This window comes from Semicossyphus pulcher, unplaced genomic scaffold, assembly GCF_022749685.1.
Source record: "Semicossyphus pulcher isolate SPU_LCO1_2020_fin unplaced genomic scaffold, fSemPul1.0.p SCAF_2, whole genome shotgun sequence".
Lineage (NCBI taxonomy): Eukaryota > Metazoa > Chordata > Actinopteri > Labriformes > Labridae > Semicossyphus > Semicossyphus pulcher.
The window spans coordinates 27,769,139-27,784,764 of NW_027211693.1; the positions used below are offsets into that span (position 1 = coordinate 27,769,139).

Sequence of the window (15,626 nt, forward strand, 5' to 3'; positions counted from 1 at the left end):
AAAACTCAATATATTTTAAAGCTCTGGGTGTGAGTGACCTCAAGGTCTTTGAGTGAACCTACAAGCTGCAGTTCTTTCATGGTGAGAGTATAATGGCATGACAGTAGATAAATGTACAAACTGAGACTCATAAGGTTTAAGTAAAGTTTTATTTAAGACAAATACAAAATATAGACGATTTAAATTATATGTACACTTTACACTCTGGTTGTGGAGGTTTTTCATCCTCTCCACAGCCAATGATTTCAGTCCCAATATGTGTTGTCTGCTGTTCTCAGTCTCTGCTCCACTTCATTAAAACCAAGGTCTCCACATGTGTGACGAAGAGCTGGGTGGTGACCCCTCCCTCGGGGCCGAGTGTGGGGGGGGTCTGAGTGTGATGAGAGGGGGGCAGTGGATGGCAGGTGGGCCAGTGTGAGGGACTGTGGGCGAGAAACTAAAGAAAGAGGTGTTGGAGGACAGAGGTGACAGGCTGGGGGGGAAGGAGAAGTGAGAGGCAAACGACGGGAACGGAGGAGAGGTGGCGTACGAGGAGAAAGACGGAGAGAGCCAGGGAGAGGGAGGAGGGGAGAGATAGTCGTGGCACGGCGTCGAGCATGAGTGAGGCTGAAATGGGGAGTGAGATGGAAACAACAACTTGGAGTCGTCTTTCCTCTCAGATGTGCAAATGGAATCAACAGATGCATCCGGCCCTTTGGCCGTCTCCGTCGATCTCTTGCTAGAGTCTGATCTTGTGCCGTTTGTCTGCTGGTTCTCTGTGTGATGCTTCAGCCCCTCGATCAGGCTGGTTCTCTGCGCCGGTGAGATTCTGTGCATGTAGCTGGTGAGCTGGGCCACACACTGCTGAAAACCTGCACTCTCTATGGTAAAGAGGGCAGGAGCTTTGGAGTCTGAGTGATGAAGGTCTGCCACGGGAGCGTGAGTCTTCATCTGGCTGTTAGTAGAGTCTGTGACACCTGAAGCAGGGTGAGGGATGGCACAGAACAGGGTGTAAGATTAAAACATTGATTTGTGGCAACAGAGAAACAATTTCTAAGATTTTCAGATCATCTTGAAAATTTAATGAACAACTTTGTTTGACTAACCGTTGCTCGGATTCCTCCCATCTGTCCACTTCTGAAGATACTCCACAGCCAAGTCCAGAATCTCTGCTTTCTCTATTTTTGGATTCTGCAGCCGCTGTGGGTGAAAACAGTGAAACAGGGGGAGAAAAACATTTCATCATTAAGAGGTTTTATTCCCTTAAATGTGACAAGCAGCTGCATGTGATTTTCTCGACATGACTTACTGGATCGGATGAATGATTCAGCAGCAGACTTCTGAGGTCAGCGAGACTTTGGTTTATCCGGTCTCTTCTCTTCTTTTCCACAACTGGTTTCAGAGCCTGGAAAGAGGTTCATTCATTATATGAGAAGCGTTAGGATATTGTCACTCAATAAAATATCCCACCTGCCCAAAATGTATGTGTCACCAGCTACATCAATCTGTAAAAATACAACACTAAAAAGGGTTCTACTTCCTGTTTGGACACATTGTAAAGAGGATTAAAAGCTAGTGACTAATGCTGGATAAATCAATTACACTGATGAAACATTTTCCAATCATTAGATTTGGGCTGGTGTATAAATGAATTATTAGATTATGTGTCAACATTAATAAAGCTTTAGTTACAACTTATAAAAGCACCTAAAAAATAAATCTTAAGTCCTTACCCTTTTCCGACTCTTGCCATCTTCCAGGCTTGGATTCTGTAGTTTCCTGGTCATGTCGCCGTGTTTGGTCCAGACGTCCTGAGCGGAGGCTGCAGCAGTTAAAACAGCCTCCTGTTGCCTGTGGGCGATTATAAGTAACCTCATGCTGCATCTGATTGGCTGACAGGTGTGAGTGACGACACTTCACGGAGACTGGTCTCAACTAACTTTGAGACTTTAAAAAGTAATCATGTAGTGAGGAGTCTATTTAAAATAAGTCTAAGGCCTTATTATTAATAGGCAATAATATTAACAATATAGCCTATATATTTACTAATGATGACATCATCAGGCTGCCTTATGGTTTGTTTTGTAGTTTAAGTTCTACTCTCATGAAAGGTTGAGCTCAGAATTTCTGTTTCTTTATTTTGTAATAAAATCGTTTAAGTTAAATTATTGTAACTTTGTGGGACGAGTCTTTTAATACATTTATTAATTTCATTAGTCCTAATGATGAGCAGCTTACTGCTAACGCCTCCCACATGAAGCACCCGTGGGGTGAGACTATGGGAAACTTTTTTTTTTCTCGTGGGAACAGAAATGAAGTGAGAAAGTGAGCAGCTACGAGACGTTTTACGACGTGTGAGACATCAGCACTTTGCATTAAGTGATAAAAAGACCAAATGAGAGAAGTGTTGCTGCAAACGAAGCTTTAATGCGAATATAAGACTCTCATTCATGCATTTGGAGTTAAGTACGTCCAAATAAAAAAACACAGTTGGCTATCTGATAAACAAAGTAACAGATCCAAACAGGCCGTGTGTAGCAAACGCGAGCAGGTCACGTGTGTCTGTTGATGTGATGAAGTGCGAGGTTGTTTTGTTTACACCTGAGTGCAAAGTGTGCGCTGCATCAGGTCAGCCGCCTCGTGTTTGGACTTCACACGAGATCCATTTCAAAATCTCACCAGGTGTTGCTTTCACTGCCCGTTCCCAGCCGGTCAGGTCCGTTTCATTTGAACTCTTTTGTCCGTGTGGCCGATACACCCCACGGGTCACGATATTGGAAGTAAACGGTCCATTTCTTCGCCATCAAAGGACACATTTACGCTAATTAGTTTCCATCACCGGCTCAGGCGAGCACATTATAGGACTTATTTATGGGGCGGGTCCACGTGGCTTAGATCCCAGAGAGAGAGAGAGAGAATAACGCATTAAAGTAGGCTACTTTTATCCATTTTTTAAAAACGAATTTAATTGGCCATATTTGACCTTTGACTACAATGCGTAATGAAGAAGTATATAATTGAAAATCCAAGGCTATGTTAAAATCTATCATATAAAGTAGCCTAAGTTTCCATAGTGACCAACAGTGATCTCTGAGCCTCCACTAATCGCCCTCTCTTTGATTGAAAACGGAAGTATCATTGCCTCTGAAAAGCTACTTAATCTTCGGGATCCCCGTGATCCGATCATCCCAGTGTTATCTCCACACTTGAGCCTATTACGGGGATCAGGGGGAGCAGAAATGCAGTGCGAGGAAAGAAGTCAAAGCCCAGTCAGCTCCAACTGCAGGCAGCAATCAATGAGATGATAACATGTGAGATACAGAAAATTATGAACATTAACCATCTGGGTCTTCACGTAGTTAAGATTCCTTCTGAACGACCTACCACACCCTCTGAAAACAAACAGGTCCTTAAAAACACAGCACGGGCGTTTAGGTGTGAATCGGCCAATTTGGCTCTCCAAAGGTTATAGGATGGTGAGGTCTGGGGGCAGGGACGATTTCAAATCAATAAGCAGAAATGTATTCACCAGTTATATCTGTCTATTTTTCTTTGTCATATTATAGACATTGTACAGGACAATGGTTGGGTTAGGAGAGAAAGAGTCCTGTGAAATGTTACCTTAAAAGCAATGATAGTGTGATGATACAATTGATATTATTTTGAGCCTCTTTAAATATGTCCTGCTCTAGAACCTCCCTACAAACAATTAAAATAATATAAACAAACTGAGTCAGTAAAATCACCAGCTGTCAGTATTATTTAGCATGAAGAAGTTCCAGTAAGATTAATGTAGGCCTATGATGTACCTGCGCAAGTCTGAACTGTTGTACCTGCGTGAACTGAAGAAATCTGATTTTTTTTTTTAAATCTATAATTTGTGTGAGATTAGCCTGAAACCAAGCTTTAATACTCGACAGACCACCTGGCAAAATCATTTTCTTTTGGTCTGCACTAAAGGGTAAAAAGATCGGATTTAAATAAATGTAAATGTTATTTTTGGGTCAAGGCGCGTGCTGCAGAATGAATAAGAGGCGTGTCCCGCGGGGGCGGGGCTACCTGCAGGGACATCAACAAAATCAGCACAGGCGAGTCATTCTGGATTTTAGATTCACACTAACCGACACGAGCCAATTCATCATGAGGGCTTTATCTTCACCAGAGTCTCCTCAGAGGACCATGAGACGGGTAAGCTGCTGCACTCTGACTCCTGTGGCGAAAGAAAAACCATCTAAACTACTGTTTTAGGCTATCATTTTAATATTTTCACTTCTCAACCTCAAGGTGTCTAAACCTGTGATGGAGAAACGCAGACGGGAGCGGATCAACCACAGTCTGGAGACACTGCGACTGCTGATGCTGGAGAACACAAGCGATGAGGTAGGCCCACGGCTGCGCGTCATGTTCTAATTTAAGATTCATGACAACATGTTTATGTTTTTAGGCTATTTCAAAATTCATTTACCATTAACTACCTTTATAGAGAATACTTTTAACTCGTAACTTTGCCTGTTTAGAAACTGAAGAATCCAAAGGTGGAGAAGGCAGAGATTCTGGAGAGTGTAGTCCATTTCCTGAAGACAGACAAGGGCGTGCACAGGGGTCACCGGGTCATGAAGAGAGTCCTGTCCAGGGAGCACAGACCGACCGGTGTCCGCCGGCACAGCTACCAGGACGGCATGAGGTCCTGTCTGCTGAGGGTCAGCAACTTCATTACCAGCAAGAGCCAGGAGTCAGGTGAAACCGGCGGGGATGCAGTTCAGGCCTCTTTTGCGCATCCTGAGCCCCGGACACACCCTTCATCTCCCGGACACATCCACAAAGCACTCACTCCCGCTCCATGCGGAGACCCGGCGGCTCTTTCTCCCCAATATCTGCCCCTCCATCACCGAGAGACTGGCTTCTCTCATCCGTACCACACCGAGGTGACCGGCCTCCACTGTGGCACCAGTAAGCTGCTCTCCTCTACAGCAGGCTGCACTCACAGCACGGATCCTGTGTGGAGGCCCTGGCCGCAGTGACAGACACTTTGACACAGATTCTATATGAGATATGTCTTACAGATGCTGACAGACTGTGTAAATATGTATTTTTGTTGTACAGCCTGAAACCTTTTGTACAGTAGAGATATTTTCCTGACATCCAAAACAAGGACGGTTACATTCTCCGCGTCCTTGTGGTGTTTTGCGCGCATTATATTTTTTATTTTTTTGAAGATTTCAGCTGTAAATATGTGATATATTTTTTGGCTGCGGTGTCCACAGATTACTGTTATTTTTTTTAAACACCTTAGTGTATTTGGTGTTTCCGCAGCGCGTGCGTAAAAACGCCATAAATCTGCTTTGACGTGGATTCTATTTTTGATATACCTTTCCTTTGTGATGTAGACATTGAGGCATTGTACTGGAGGCTATTCTATGCCTCTGCTTGCTTGTTCTCTGTTATTTACAATAAAAGTACAATTTCCTGATTACTCCAGATGATTCGAGTGGTCTATTTGCTGTGTGAATAGTTGTACTTGAGGAGGCTTTGGAGCTGTAGAAAGTGGGACATCCACGGGACAGTTAACACATACTTCATCCAGGCTGGACAGCAGTTATGAAACATTCCGTCTATTGAAATGCCGATGGCGGGGAGCCTGGTGCTTGTAAGGTCTTAAGGGCAGTGATAGAAATGTAGAAAAGTAAGCTGCAGGTCATTCGCACACTTAGCAGCGTCAGACCGTCTCGGGTAGCATCCAATCTACAAACCCAACCCAAGCCGGGTGCGCGCGAAACACGTCAATTAACTGTTGTAAGATATGACGTATTAAACTTCCATTTACATCACATAAACATAACAGACATAACTTGCAGATTTCCATTTACGCATATACTTCAACAGTTGCATCTGGCAACACTCCCGATTGGATGGCCATGTGAGACGCTGTTTTTAACACCTGTGCTTTCCAGGTGAAGAGTTAAACAGTGTCTGTGTTAGAAAGGCAGGACAGAGGCAGCATCAGCAGAGAGTGGAGTTGGATGCAGTCCATGAAACTAAGACATGGGCTCATGAGATAGGATGAAAGAGTCTGGATGTTGACTGTGAACAGAGTGTTGATGGGCACTAAATTGCGCTTTTCTACATTTGAAATACTGCACTAAGAGCACAGGCCCCCACTCATCAACATATCAATACACTTAAACGCCGCCTGGGTTAAGTATCCCAGAGAAAAGTCCTTTTACTGTAGGCAAGGGAGTGCAGTCAAAGACCAAAACTCGACGTGATATCTTTGATTTGCTGGGAAGATGCTTGTCACTGGGAACTTCAGTTTGTTGATAAAGCTTAATCGGTCAAATCAGAGGACGCATTAAAACCTTGACAGCATTTATTTCATGCAGGGAGCAAAGAGGCTGCGTCACGCATGAAACATTTTTCAGTGCCTCGAAATGAAACACAGATTGTACTTCTACATACATCCATTTGGATATCTTTCGAAACCATAGGCCTATATTCTAGGTCTACATACGTGCATTCCTTCAAAGGCTGTTTGGAAACATCCTTCATCAAAGCAGGTGTTAGTCCCGCTGGGCTGATCCCTGACAGGATGCTCTTTTGTGCGCCTTTAAGATTAAACCTCCCGGAGAAAAAACCCTCAGGACTAAGTAAATCAATTAAAGCTGGGAATCAGATTAGTGTTTCAGCAGCCTAAATGAACATTAAACGGGGTCAGTGATAAAATGTGTTGTCAGTGTATCAGGGATTAGTCCCCGGATGTTTAGCCTCTTTAAAAGAAAAGCACGCGGACATGTTTCCCAGGCTTATTGTAGAATTACATTTAACGTTTATTGAAAGGGACTTAACTCAAAATTGTAGCCTGAGAAACCATCACACTGCTTAACATTTCAATCAGCTGTTTCTCTAACTGTTGTTTTTATCATGTCAGCGCGAACACAATAAACTCAAAGTGATAAATCACCTTTTGGCCTCATCAACAAACCATTTGATGAACGCTACTGACATAAGAAAAACTTAGTTCACTATAATACTTTCATAGCAGCCTATTTCCATTAAATTTTGAAGATATTTAAAGTTGGTCACTTTATAGATTATCAATCTTGAGCTCCAAGTTGACGTCCTACGTTTGTTACAGCGTCAGTGTTGCGGGCTATATCAAATAGCGACACAGTTTGGTCTTATTCAACTTATACGCAACTTCAAACATTATTGTTACTTTTATTTATTTTAGAAGACGCGAAGGCCAGTGGCCACGTGTCGGACAGCTTTACAGCTGCAGTAATAAAATCAGGACACCTTAGGGTGTTAATGGGTCTGCTGTTGCCCACGCGCCGGAGGTGACAGACTCGTGCACGAAAACAGCTTTTTGTGACGCACTGCGTATTTCACATCTTGTGTGAGTTTTCGGTCTTTTAGCAGACTAAATTCAAAACTGGTATTTGAGAATGTGTAAGCATTTGTGTAGCTCAGTTTCTTTCGCCGAGCTTAATGATTTAACACAACAAGCCTACAAATGTAGTTATTCGTTGTTTTGTAGGCCAAAACTAATAACTTTAAATTCAAGGCAGCCATGTTTAGACTTTTCATATTGGTTGGATAACGTTAACCAGGCATGTTTACAGGCCGTTGTTAGCCTCTTTGCTAGCATGGTGTTGTTGTAGTCTGCATATTTTGAATCCAAAAGACGCCCAAATGTTTTGAGGAAGACTTTGTCCAAATTTCAAATGCGGTAGTTTACATCGAATATATTTTACAGCCTACTGCCGTTTGTACCTTTTTCCCCCCACAATAGAACCACACAACCTGGTCAATCAGAATATATGAGGCATATTAAAATGCAGCAATCGTAAAGTCATGGATAACCTGCGTCAGCCGTTTGTCCTGACTTTGCATTTGTTATTAAGAAGGTTTGGTTTCTTAATCCCGTTGAAGGCTTTGTTTTAGATTATTCATGTTGCCTAAATCCTCCGCTGGTGGTGGACGGCGGGGGAAAACACATTCATTAATGTGAACAATGCTGCACCGCTGAGCCTTTTTTCACTGCTGCGAGGTGTGGGGCGGGTCGTGACTGGACAACATCTGCTCTGGTGTCCGCATGCCTGCCCCAGCAATTAAGGCAAATGTCCAACTGAAACGAGTTCACACAATATAGGTGCTGCACACAGCTGACGTGGGAAGAGAAACTCTGCTCATGCAATTAAAACTTAAATAAAAAGTAGGACCTTCATGAAAAAAATGTTTATTCGTAACAAGAGAAATTCACAGAAATAGCTGCAAATTAATGACATGGATACAAGGAGAAATTACCCAGCCTGATGTTTAAGGCTAACATTACATCATGACTTAATCTCTCCATATTCTATCTATGAGTGTGTGTGAGTGTGTCTGTCTGTGAGCATGCAGCTGAATCACTTGGTCAGACTTTGCCAACAGCCAGGCCCTGAGCTCTCTGAAACTCTTGCTGTAAACTGGACAGGAGTTCTCGATGCTGTTCAGATTTCTTTTCCATGTCTTTCAGGAGTGCCTCGTACCTTTGACTGTATCAAGAGGAAAAAGAGAAAAAAAAAACAACACAAAGTTAATTTTACAAATGTTTGACCATATTTATGTTCATTGGATGTGTTAACACAAGATATGTTGTCCTTCCTTCTAAACAATTTCACTCCAGGCAAATGTATAATAGGGCTTTTTTGTAGTTTTTTTTTCAAGAGAGTTTCTCCGCTCTGTGCGCCTCGCGTTTTTGAGGAAATGCTCTGAGTGCCTCAGACTGCCGGGGGATCTGACACACCAGGCTCCTTTCTCTCTTCCCCTCTCTCTGTCTATCTGTATGCATTCATGTTATATTAATGCATCTTATTAACTATGTATCTTCTTGTCCCATTAATGTTACTAACCATATATCTTCACTGGAGTTTTTTTAAACTTAAACATGTCTCATAGGTTTCTGGGGATCGTTGCTTCAGACCACCTGCTGCTGTGGACCTGCTTGACTCAAACTGCTAGTCTAGATTGTGTCTATTGTGTATATTCTGTCTACATAGTGTTTGGTTATGATTTGGCATTGTATCAATAAAAATGGATTGAATTCTCTACTTGAATATTCTCTTATTAAATATACATGCATGTATAGCGAATGGGAATACGACACTTACAAATTATGATACAATTCAACACTACTAAAAACTACACCTCTTTGAGCCTCCTGTCTGATGTTCTCCAATATCATCAACTTTGGGAAATACATATAAATACAGAAATAAATCTAAATAAATTATATATAATATATATACAGTATATACTCAATGATCCTGTAAATACAGGGACACAGTGAGGACTGTGATACGGGTGCTGTGGAATATGTTCAGCAACTTAACTCTTTACTGCCCTCTACATGCAAGTGAGCATGGTTACACAGCTGAGCCAGATATCCACATTATGTCCCACAGTGTCGTTGTTGCCCTGATGTTGATTGAAGCTGAACGTGTGTGGAATAAGTAACATATGTTAAAAAACAGAACGGTGTTATCTACCTGAAGGAGTTATTGTAAAAAATGGAAATTGAAGAGAACCTGACATACCATTTTAAGTTTCTGTGTGATATAATTTTTAAGGGAAGGGATGTTTTTCTTAAAATCATATACAATACATTGTTATTTTTTTAAATTTAACCCTAAAAATGATTCTAATAATTTGACTGATATGTTGATATGTGTAAAATCACAGCAGATACCACCTGATATAAATGATTTGTTATGCTTTAGGATACGATAGATGACTTTTAGAAGGTCTATCAGGTTATTGGTAAACATATCCATTTCAGGGATGTATGGGAAACATTTTTGAAGAGCCTTCAAGAGAGGACAGGGGTTGTTGGCCTTAAACGATGTATTCAATCCAGAAACGTGGACTTGAAATGTGGGAGACTCAGCCTTGAAATAAAGACACAGGCAGATTGGTGCAGAGGGAGTCAGCACTTATGCAGGCCTTACACCTGGGCCGTGCAAGCAGCCAAAGGAAGGTTTCTCTTGAAATCTAAAGGGAGCTAAGAATAGAGTCTCTGCTCATCAAAATGAGCCAGCTGAGGTTGTTTGAGCATCTGATTAAAATGCCTAAATACTAAAATAATGTGTCCCCTAGTTATGATCACAAATATAGTGCTGCAATGTATTACAGGGAATATCTGGTAGACTTTGTCAATACACAGAGATAGGATTTCTGGCTAAAGATCTTAATACCACACTGGATTGATGGATATTTGGAATATGGACTTATATTTATATACAATTAATCTGGCCAAAGTTGAGCCCAGTGCAATGTGGATTTCTCTCAGGCTAATAGCTATGCAGAATGAAGGACTACAGGCACGGCCACTATGGAAGCTTTAGTAACTCACATCTCTCCATTGATGTATTCCAGCCTTTTAGTGACGGTAGCTTTCGCCTCATCCAGGTCTTGCTTCACTAATACTGGGCCAATGAGTTTATATACTGTGTTTGTGCTGCCCAGCAGGTCTAGCTCCTGAAAGACACAGGGAGATCACATCTTAAACAGAGAACTATCCAGGACACAAATTAAAAAGTGTAACAACAATGACACCAGTAGAGAAAATGAAAACGGGCTGTTAGTTACCTCTTTCACAATATTGTTATCTGTCAGCTGCGTCTCCAGCTTCTGTCTGGCTGACATGCTCTTGCTAACATCTTCAGAGAGACAAACGTTATAGTTCAGAAGAGGTTTAAACAAAGAATGCTAATTATGTAATGGCTGTATTGTTGCAACCATAATTAATAGTTTAAATGTACAGGAAATATACAACGAGTTGATTTAACGTATGACTAGCAGTCCTAATATGGGCAGTAAGCTAGCTCGCCACAACATGGCACGATATAAAAACCATGCATTGCTAGCTAGCACCTACCTTTTTGCATCGCCGTATATTTTTCTAATTCCGCTTTTAACTTCTTTTGAATTGCCTCTGCCATATTTACGTTTGATAGAGGAAGCTCTATAAACTGAAAATATATCAAATGTATGGATGGCTAAATGTGGTCTAACATGAAAGCTCTGTTAGCTAACAGGAAAGGGCAGCGGCACGAGGGGATGTTAGCCGATCCTTTCAAAGTAAGAGCCCTAGTTACTTAAGGGTTGTTCTCATAACAGACGAAATGGAAAAAATAAACAATAAATGAATTTAAAAAATGAAACCAACCTGTCTTATAGTGTAAATATATATTTTATTAATCTAATATGTCTTTGTCGTTTTCATATATTTAGTGACTTTTTTTTTCTTTAAAGTTGTATTGCTTTCAGTGAGTCACAACGCTGTAAATATATTGACAATCGTTTTAACACAAGTATACGGGTAAAAAAATATACAAGAATATCAAAATAAAACAAACACATAAGTTATAGGAAAAAACAAAGGGATGCCAGATTTAGTGACGTTTTTGACCTGTCATGCTTCCGGCTGTTTACGACATCGTTTTACGACACTGCACACAGTTCCTCACAGACCTGGTTCAAGATGGCTTCGTCTTTTTGGAAAGGGATCGTCGGCGTCGGACTATTTGCCTTAGCTCATGCAGCTTTCTCAGCGGCACAGCGTAAGTTTTAGTACAGGTGATGAAATCACGGGTGTCAGTGTCTTTGTGTTTCCCCTGAGGGCTCCGCAGTCACCGGGTGCGGTGATATCGCAGCAGGATGGGCCTTTCGGTCCAACAGCTAGCTGCGCTAATTAGATGCTAGCGCAGCTTAAACCCGCTGAGAATCACTTAAGATGTAAAAGAGTGGAAATATCATCTGATGTTAATGCTAAAATATCGCTGAAGGTGACAACAACGTATAGTGTCATCTGCATAGAATTACTTGAACACAAAATGTTGCACACAAATCCGTCTGAGATGCTAAGCTGCCTCTGGCACAATGTGACAATGTAACAGTGTCCATTTGAATTGCTAACTTAAAAATATCTCTCCCACCAGATCGGTCATACATGCGACTCACAGAGAAGGAAAACGAGACACTACCAATTGATGTGAGTGACTTTCAAGCTTATTCATTCCTTAAATAACAATCTCCAACGTTTTATCTGCTATATTCATCATCGTTTCTTCTTCTCTGGCAGATTGTATTACAGACATTATTGTCGTTTGTGATGACCTGTTATGGTATTGTCCACATTGCTGGAGAGTTCAAAGACATGGACGCCTCCTCAGAGCTGAAAAACAAGTAAGTTGAGTTAGAGCATCATCCTCCCTTGATAACGTGGTTGTTTGTGTTCTCTGCCACAGGGGAAGGATGCTCACCACCTCAACCACAGTTATAGTAACATTACTGTGTTCTATTCCCACAGAAATGCATTAAACCCCATCTGAGTTGCTTATACATTATTTTGTGACCAATTTGCTGGGATGGCCTGATGCAACTTTACCTGTAGCACAAGAGTGGTTTATGTACATCATTAATACTGAAACTATCAATTACACATTAAGTGTTCTCTTCTAAATGACAAATTTATTTGGATTACAGATTTCTTCTCCTTTTTCTGTCCACCAAGACATCATACATTAACATTTTTTAAATGGCCATGTGAAACCTTATGATCTCAAGAAAAATACATTTGAAATCACAAAATTATTTTGGCTCCCTAAAGCTGTTTTTATATGCGATATATGAGAAAACTGCATCACCACATGGCGTGATGTTAGTTTAGACTTCTGCAACATGCACAGGCCCACCATGAGTGAAGTTCTATAAAATGTCTTCTCTCTTTGATGAACCTTTTTATTTTGAAAATTATTCATTAGTAATCAGAGGGTGAAAGGTTATTTTTTTTTCAAATAGCCTGACGTTCTTAAAACATCAATGTTGTGCATTAAAGAAACATTCCAACAAATGAGTCATGTATAAAGAAGGTCATGCATTAAGGTTTCATTCCTTCTCTCCTCTGAATTACATGTCTTTTCAAACATAATTTCTTTCTTTCTTTTTTTGAAATTTCAGAACATTTGATACACTGAGGAACCACCCATCCTTTTACCTTTTCAATCACCGGGGCCGGGTGCTATTCCGCACGCCAGAGGAGGAGCCCTCCTCTGTACGCAACCAGCAAGCCCTTCCCAACCCCATACGGCTACGCAAGCTGGAGCATTTGCACTGAGACTGGCCTTTCCTGCCTGTAACTTCATCGTCAGATAAGATTTGTTTTTGTTAGACAGAAGGGGCAAAGAGAGAATTCATCTTCCCTTACTTTAATTTGTATTTGTACATAAACTAATATTCTGTCCAAACATGCATCTCTGTCCATAAAAGTGGTCACCACCATATTCAACACTGACTGTGCCAACCCTTCAATTTTTCAAGCAGATTTGTTTGTATATACAGTATGTTATCGCTTTGGAGTCTTAAGATACAGAGACATCTACCCTTTCGGTCCCTTCTGAACTGAAGCGGGATATTGCTGTCCTTTGTATATCCTTTGTATGAGGGGCATAAAAACGCCTGTTTCCTGTTTCATTTTAACTACACATCAGTCTTCAACCACTGTCTGGGCAAACTTTTTCAAACAAAATGAGTTTTGAAAGATGAATGAGGACATTTTATTGTTTTGACTATTTCCTAGAAGCATACAGTCTCATCCGTACGTCCTGTATGCATTGAAGAGGTCTGGTGTATGCCACAGGAAATCAACTCAAGGGGAGATGTGAGGACAGAAAACATTAGGCAGCCGCTCTAATGATACTGTGAACACAAAGACTAACTAGAAAGTGCTGGTACATTTATTTGGGTGATGTTTATTTTTCCTTCATTTTACATTTTGTTAAGATTAAAGAGATGTTTTTAATTTAATAAAATGCGTACTGATTTTACATTGTCTGTTTTTTGCCTCATACCTTTTATTTAGAGGCTGGTGCATGCTTTTGCCAGCAAATGGGATCAGATATCTACTGCAAGGCCGTTTGAAGACAAAGAAGTTGAAGGTGTCAGTTTTAATCAATGTAGAGAAATGGTGACAACAAATTAAGGTCCTCCCTCTGGGGGAGGGAATATTTCTAAGGAAATGATGACAGAGCAGATATACTGTATACCTGTGACCTTGTTACTGGGCTGCTGCATCACAAAAATTTCCACCTGATCAGTAGCATATATAGGCCTCTAGGTGGCAGTGTGAGCTGGATGTAAAGGAAGCTGTATCATCTGAAGAAGTTAAAACACATTCAGCATTTCTTCAGTAAGAAGTGTTTAATTCACCTCTTTACCAGCTTCAGCTGCACATGGTTCCTGTATTTACATGTAACACATTTTGGAGGAGGTTGGTTTTAAACAAAATACAATATTTAACATAAGATAAAACTTAATTAATCACGAAGGAAATTAGTGCCAGATAGCTCCAAAGCTAAGCACATTTAACCCCCAACCCTTTCTTTTTTTGTAACGCAAGGTTCCCCAGGATGCCGGTATAGATTGCAATACAAATCTTTGATGTCACAAGATGATTAGTAAAATTGAAAAGCGGAAAAAAAAACTGCCCAACAGAATGCTGCTTTTTTTCTTATGACTGACTGAGTAGTTTTCTCTCCTCTGGCCTCCATTATTCAGATAAAGTGAGGGTAAAAGGTTGAACTGTTAACACCCAGAGTAACAATACGCTAGTTTAGGGGTCACAAGTTAACATTGCTTTGCTTCATGGGGTGACAGCCCATAAGGGTGAGGGACTGCTGCAGTAAGTGCTGATGCCACACTCTACCTACTGCACTGTGTTAGGGTGCAACTGGTTTCTTTAGCTATAATTTAATTCCCAGATTTGTCAACGAGCTAACTGTTCTTTAACACAGTTTGTGAACTACTGCTCAGTTTCAGAGAACTGATCTGTGGATCACAACATAAAGATCTGTTTATTGATGAATCTCTTTTTGCAATCTGTTTAAAAGGCTGTTTGTCTGTTTGTTGACTGCTAAATGTTCAGTTTCTTAGGCATTAAAGTCTGTTATACAACAGTTAGTTCCAACCAAGTAATCTGATTGGACAAGAGGCATTCCTTGATTGGCGATATACAGCACAACATCACTGGAACTTTTCACTGTGTATTACTCCGCCTCAGCCAGGTGTCCTGAATACAGTGAATTAACATTACAGCCGAGCGTGTATGTCTACATTAATCAAGCTGGTACCTCTGAATCACACAGCAGACTCTTATTTGGTGATAAATTAAGACATACAGATAAATGAACATGATAAAAAGCAGCTGATCTGTGGCAACCTGTAGACACAGAGTGCAGGGGAATGTTTGTGTTGCTCGGCAACAAAAGTCCAGTTTCAGTTTTGTTGTGGAACTAGTTGAGTTGGTGGAACAAAACGATCTGTTGTTGATTGTGACGTTTTACTACTATTTGCTGTTTGTATAACTGTTGTATAAACTGTCATATAACTGTGATTATTTGCGACGAATCATAGCCGTGATGATATTCAGTACATCACTCCCTCCCATGTGATATTGCTTAATTAAACATCACTTACAGGAATATAGACAAACTGAAACACAACACAGGGGAAACCATTCTAAATGAGGTTTATTTTTGTAAAAAAAAACAAAGAGGTTCATGAAACCTTCCGTTTTATATATGTATTTCACATTTTACAAAATTGGCTTT

The 15,626-nt window shown here is 40.8% G+C and overlaps 4 protein-coding genes across 4 annotated transcripts; 2 read left to right on the forward strand and 2 right to left on the reverse strand.

The window, feature by feature from the left end:
• Positions 1–294: 294 nt before the first annotated feature.
• On the reverse strand, positions 295–1,766 carry LOC138597757 (transcription factor HES-7-like). The gene is made up of 4 exons (XM_069669237.1): positions 1,713–1,766; positions 1,289–1,384; positions 1,086–1,179; positions 295–890 (listed from the first exon to the last, which is right to left on the reverse strand). The coding sequence occupies exons 1-4, from the start codon at positions 1,764–1,766 to the stop codon at positions 295–297; spliced, it is 840 nt and encodes a 279-aa protein (XP_069525338.1).
• A 2,353-nt stretch (positions 1,767–4,119) lies between these two features.
• Positions 4,120–5,000, forward strand: her5 (hairy-related 5). The gene is made up of 3 exons (XM_069670622.1): positions 4,120–4,167; positions 4,264–4,359; positions 4,497–5,000. The coding sequence occupies exons 1-3, from the start codon at positions 4,120–4,122 to the stop codon at positions 4,998–5,000; spliced, it is 648 nt and encodes a 215-aa protein (XP_069526723.1).
• A 3,199-nt stretch (positions 5,001–8,199) lies between these two features.
• pfdn6 (prefoldin subunit 6) lies at positions 8,200–11,078 on the reverse strand. Its single transcript, XM_069670264.1, has 4 exons — positions 10,895–11,078; positions 10,606–10,676; positions 10,370–10,494; positions 8,200–8,513 (listed from the first exon to the last, which is right to left on the reverse strand). Exons 1-4 carry the CDS (start codon positions 10,956–10,958, stop codon positions 8,393–8,395), a joined length of 381 nt encoding a protein of 126 aa, XP_069526365.1. The 5' UTR covers positions 10,959–11,078; the 3' UTR covers positions 8,200–8,392.
• A 409-nt stretch (positions 11,079–11,487) lies between these two features.
• On the forward strand, positions 11,488–13,844 carry mmgt1 (membrane magnesium transporter 1). The gene is made up of 4 exons (XM_069670137.1): positions 11,488–11,579; positions 11,958–12,010; positions 12,101–12,204; positions 12,979–13,844. The coding sequence occupies exons 1-4, from the start codon at positions 11,501–11,503 to the stop codon at positions 13,133–13,135; spliced, it is 393 nt and encodes a 130-aa protein (XP_069526238.1). The 5' UTR covers positions 11,488–11,500; the 3' UTR covers positions 13,136–13,844.
• The last annotated feature ends 1,782 nt before the right edge of the window (positions 13,845–15,626 follow it).

Excerpts from the sequence above, each read along its gene's own strand:
- her5 (XM_069670622.1), top strand. The coding sequence starts at position 4,120 with ATGAGGGCTTTATCTTCACCAGAGTCTCCTCAGAGGACCATGAGACGG. Across the intron at positions 4,168-4,263 it reads CTCAGAGGACCATGAGACGG|GTGTCTAAACCTGTGATGGA; the intron begins GTAAGCTGCTGC and ends CTCAACCTCAAG. Across the intron at positions 4,360-4,496 it reads TGGAGAACACAAGCGATGAG|AAACTGAAGAATCCAAAGGT; the intron begins GTAGGCCCACGG and ends TTGCCTGTTTAG.
- LOC138597757 (XM_069669237.1), bottom strand. The coding sequence starts at position 1,766 with ATGACCAGGAAACTACAGAATCCAAGCCTGGAAGATGGCAAGAGTCGG. Across the intron at positions 1,180-1,288 it reads TGAATCATTCATCCGATCCA|CGGCTGCAGAATCCAAAAAT; the intron begins GTAAGTCATGTC and ends TTTCACCCACAG. Across the intron at positions 891-1,085 it reads TGGGAGGAATCCGAGCAACG|ACTCCAAAGCTCCTGCCCTC; the intron begins GTTAGTCAAACA and ends TTCATCACTCAG.
- pfdn6 (XM_069670264.1), bottom strand. The coding sequence starts at position 10,958 with ATGGCAGAGGCAATTCAAAAGAAGTTAAAAGCGGAATTAGAAAAATAT. Across the intron at positions 10,677-10,894 it reads ATATACGGCGATGCAAAAAG|ATGTTAGCAAGAGCATGTCA; the intron begins GTAGGTGCTAGC and ends GTCTCTCTGAAG. Across the intron at positions 8,514-10,369 it reads GAATACATCAATGGAGAGAT|TCAAAGGTACGAGGCACTCC; the intron begins GTGAGTTACTAA and ends CTCTTGATACAG.
- mmgt1 (XM_069670137.1), top strand. The coding sequence starts at position 11,501 with ATGGCTTCGTCTTTTTGGAAAGGGATCGTCGGCGTCGGACTATTTGCC. Across the intron at positions 11,580-11,957 it reads AGCTTTCTCAGCGGCACAGC|ATCGGTCATACATGCGACTC; the intron begins GTAAGTTTTAGT and ends CTCTCCCACCAG. Across the intron at positions 12,205-12,978 it reads TCCTCAGAGCTGAAAAACAA|AACATTTGATACACTGAGGA; the intron begins GTAAGTTGAGTT and ends TTGAAATTTCAG.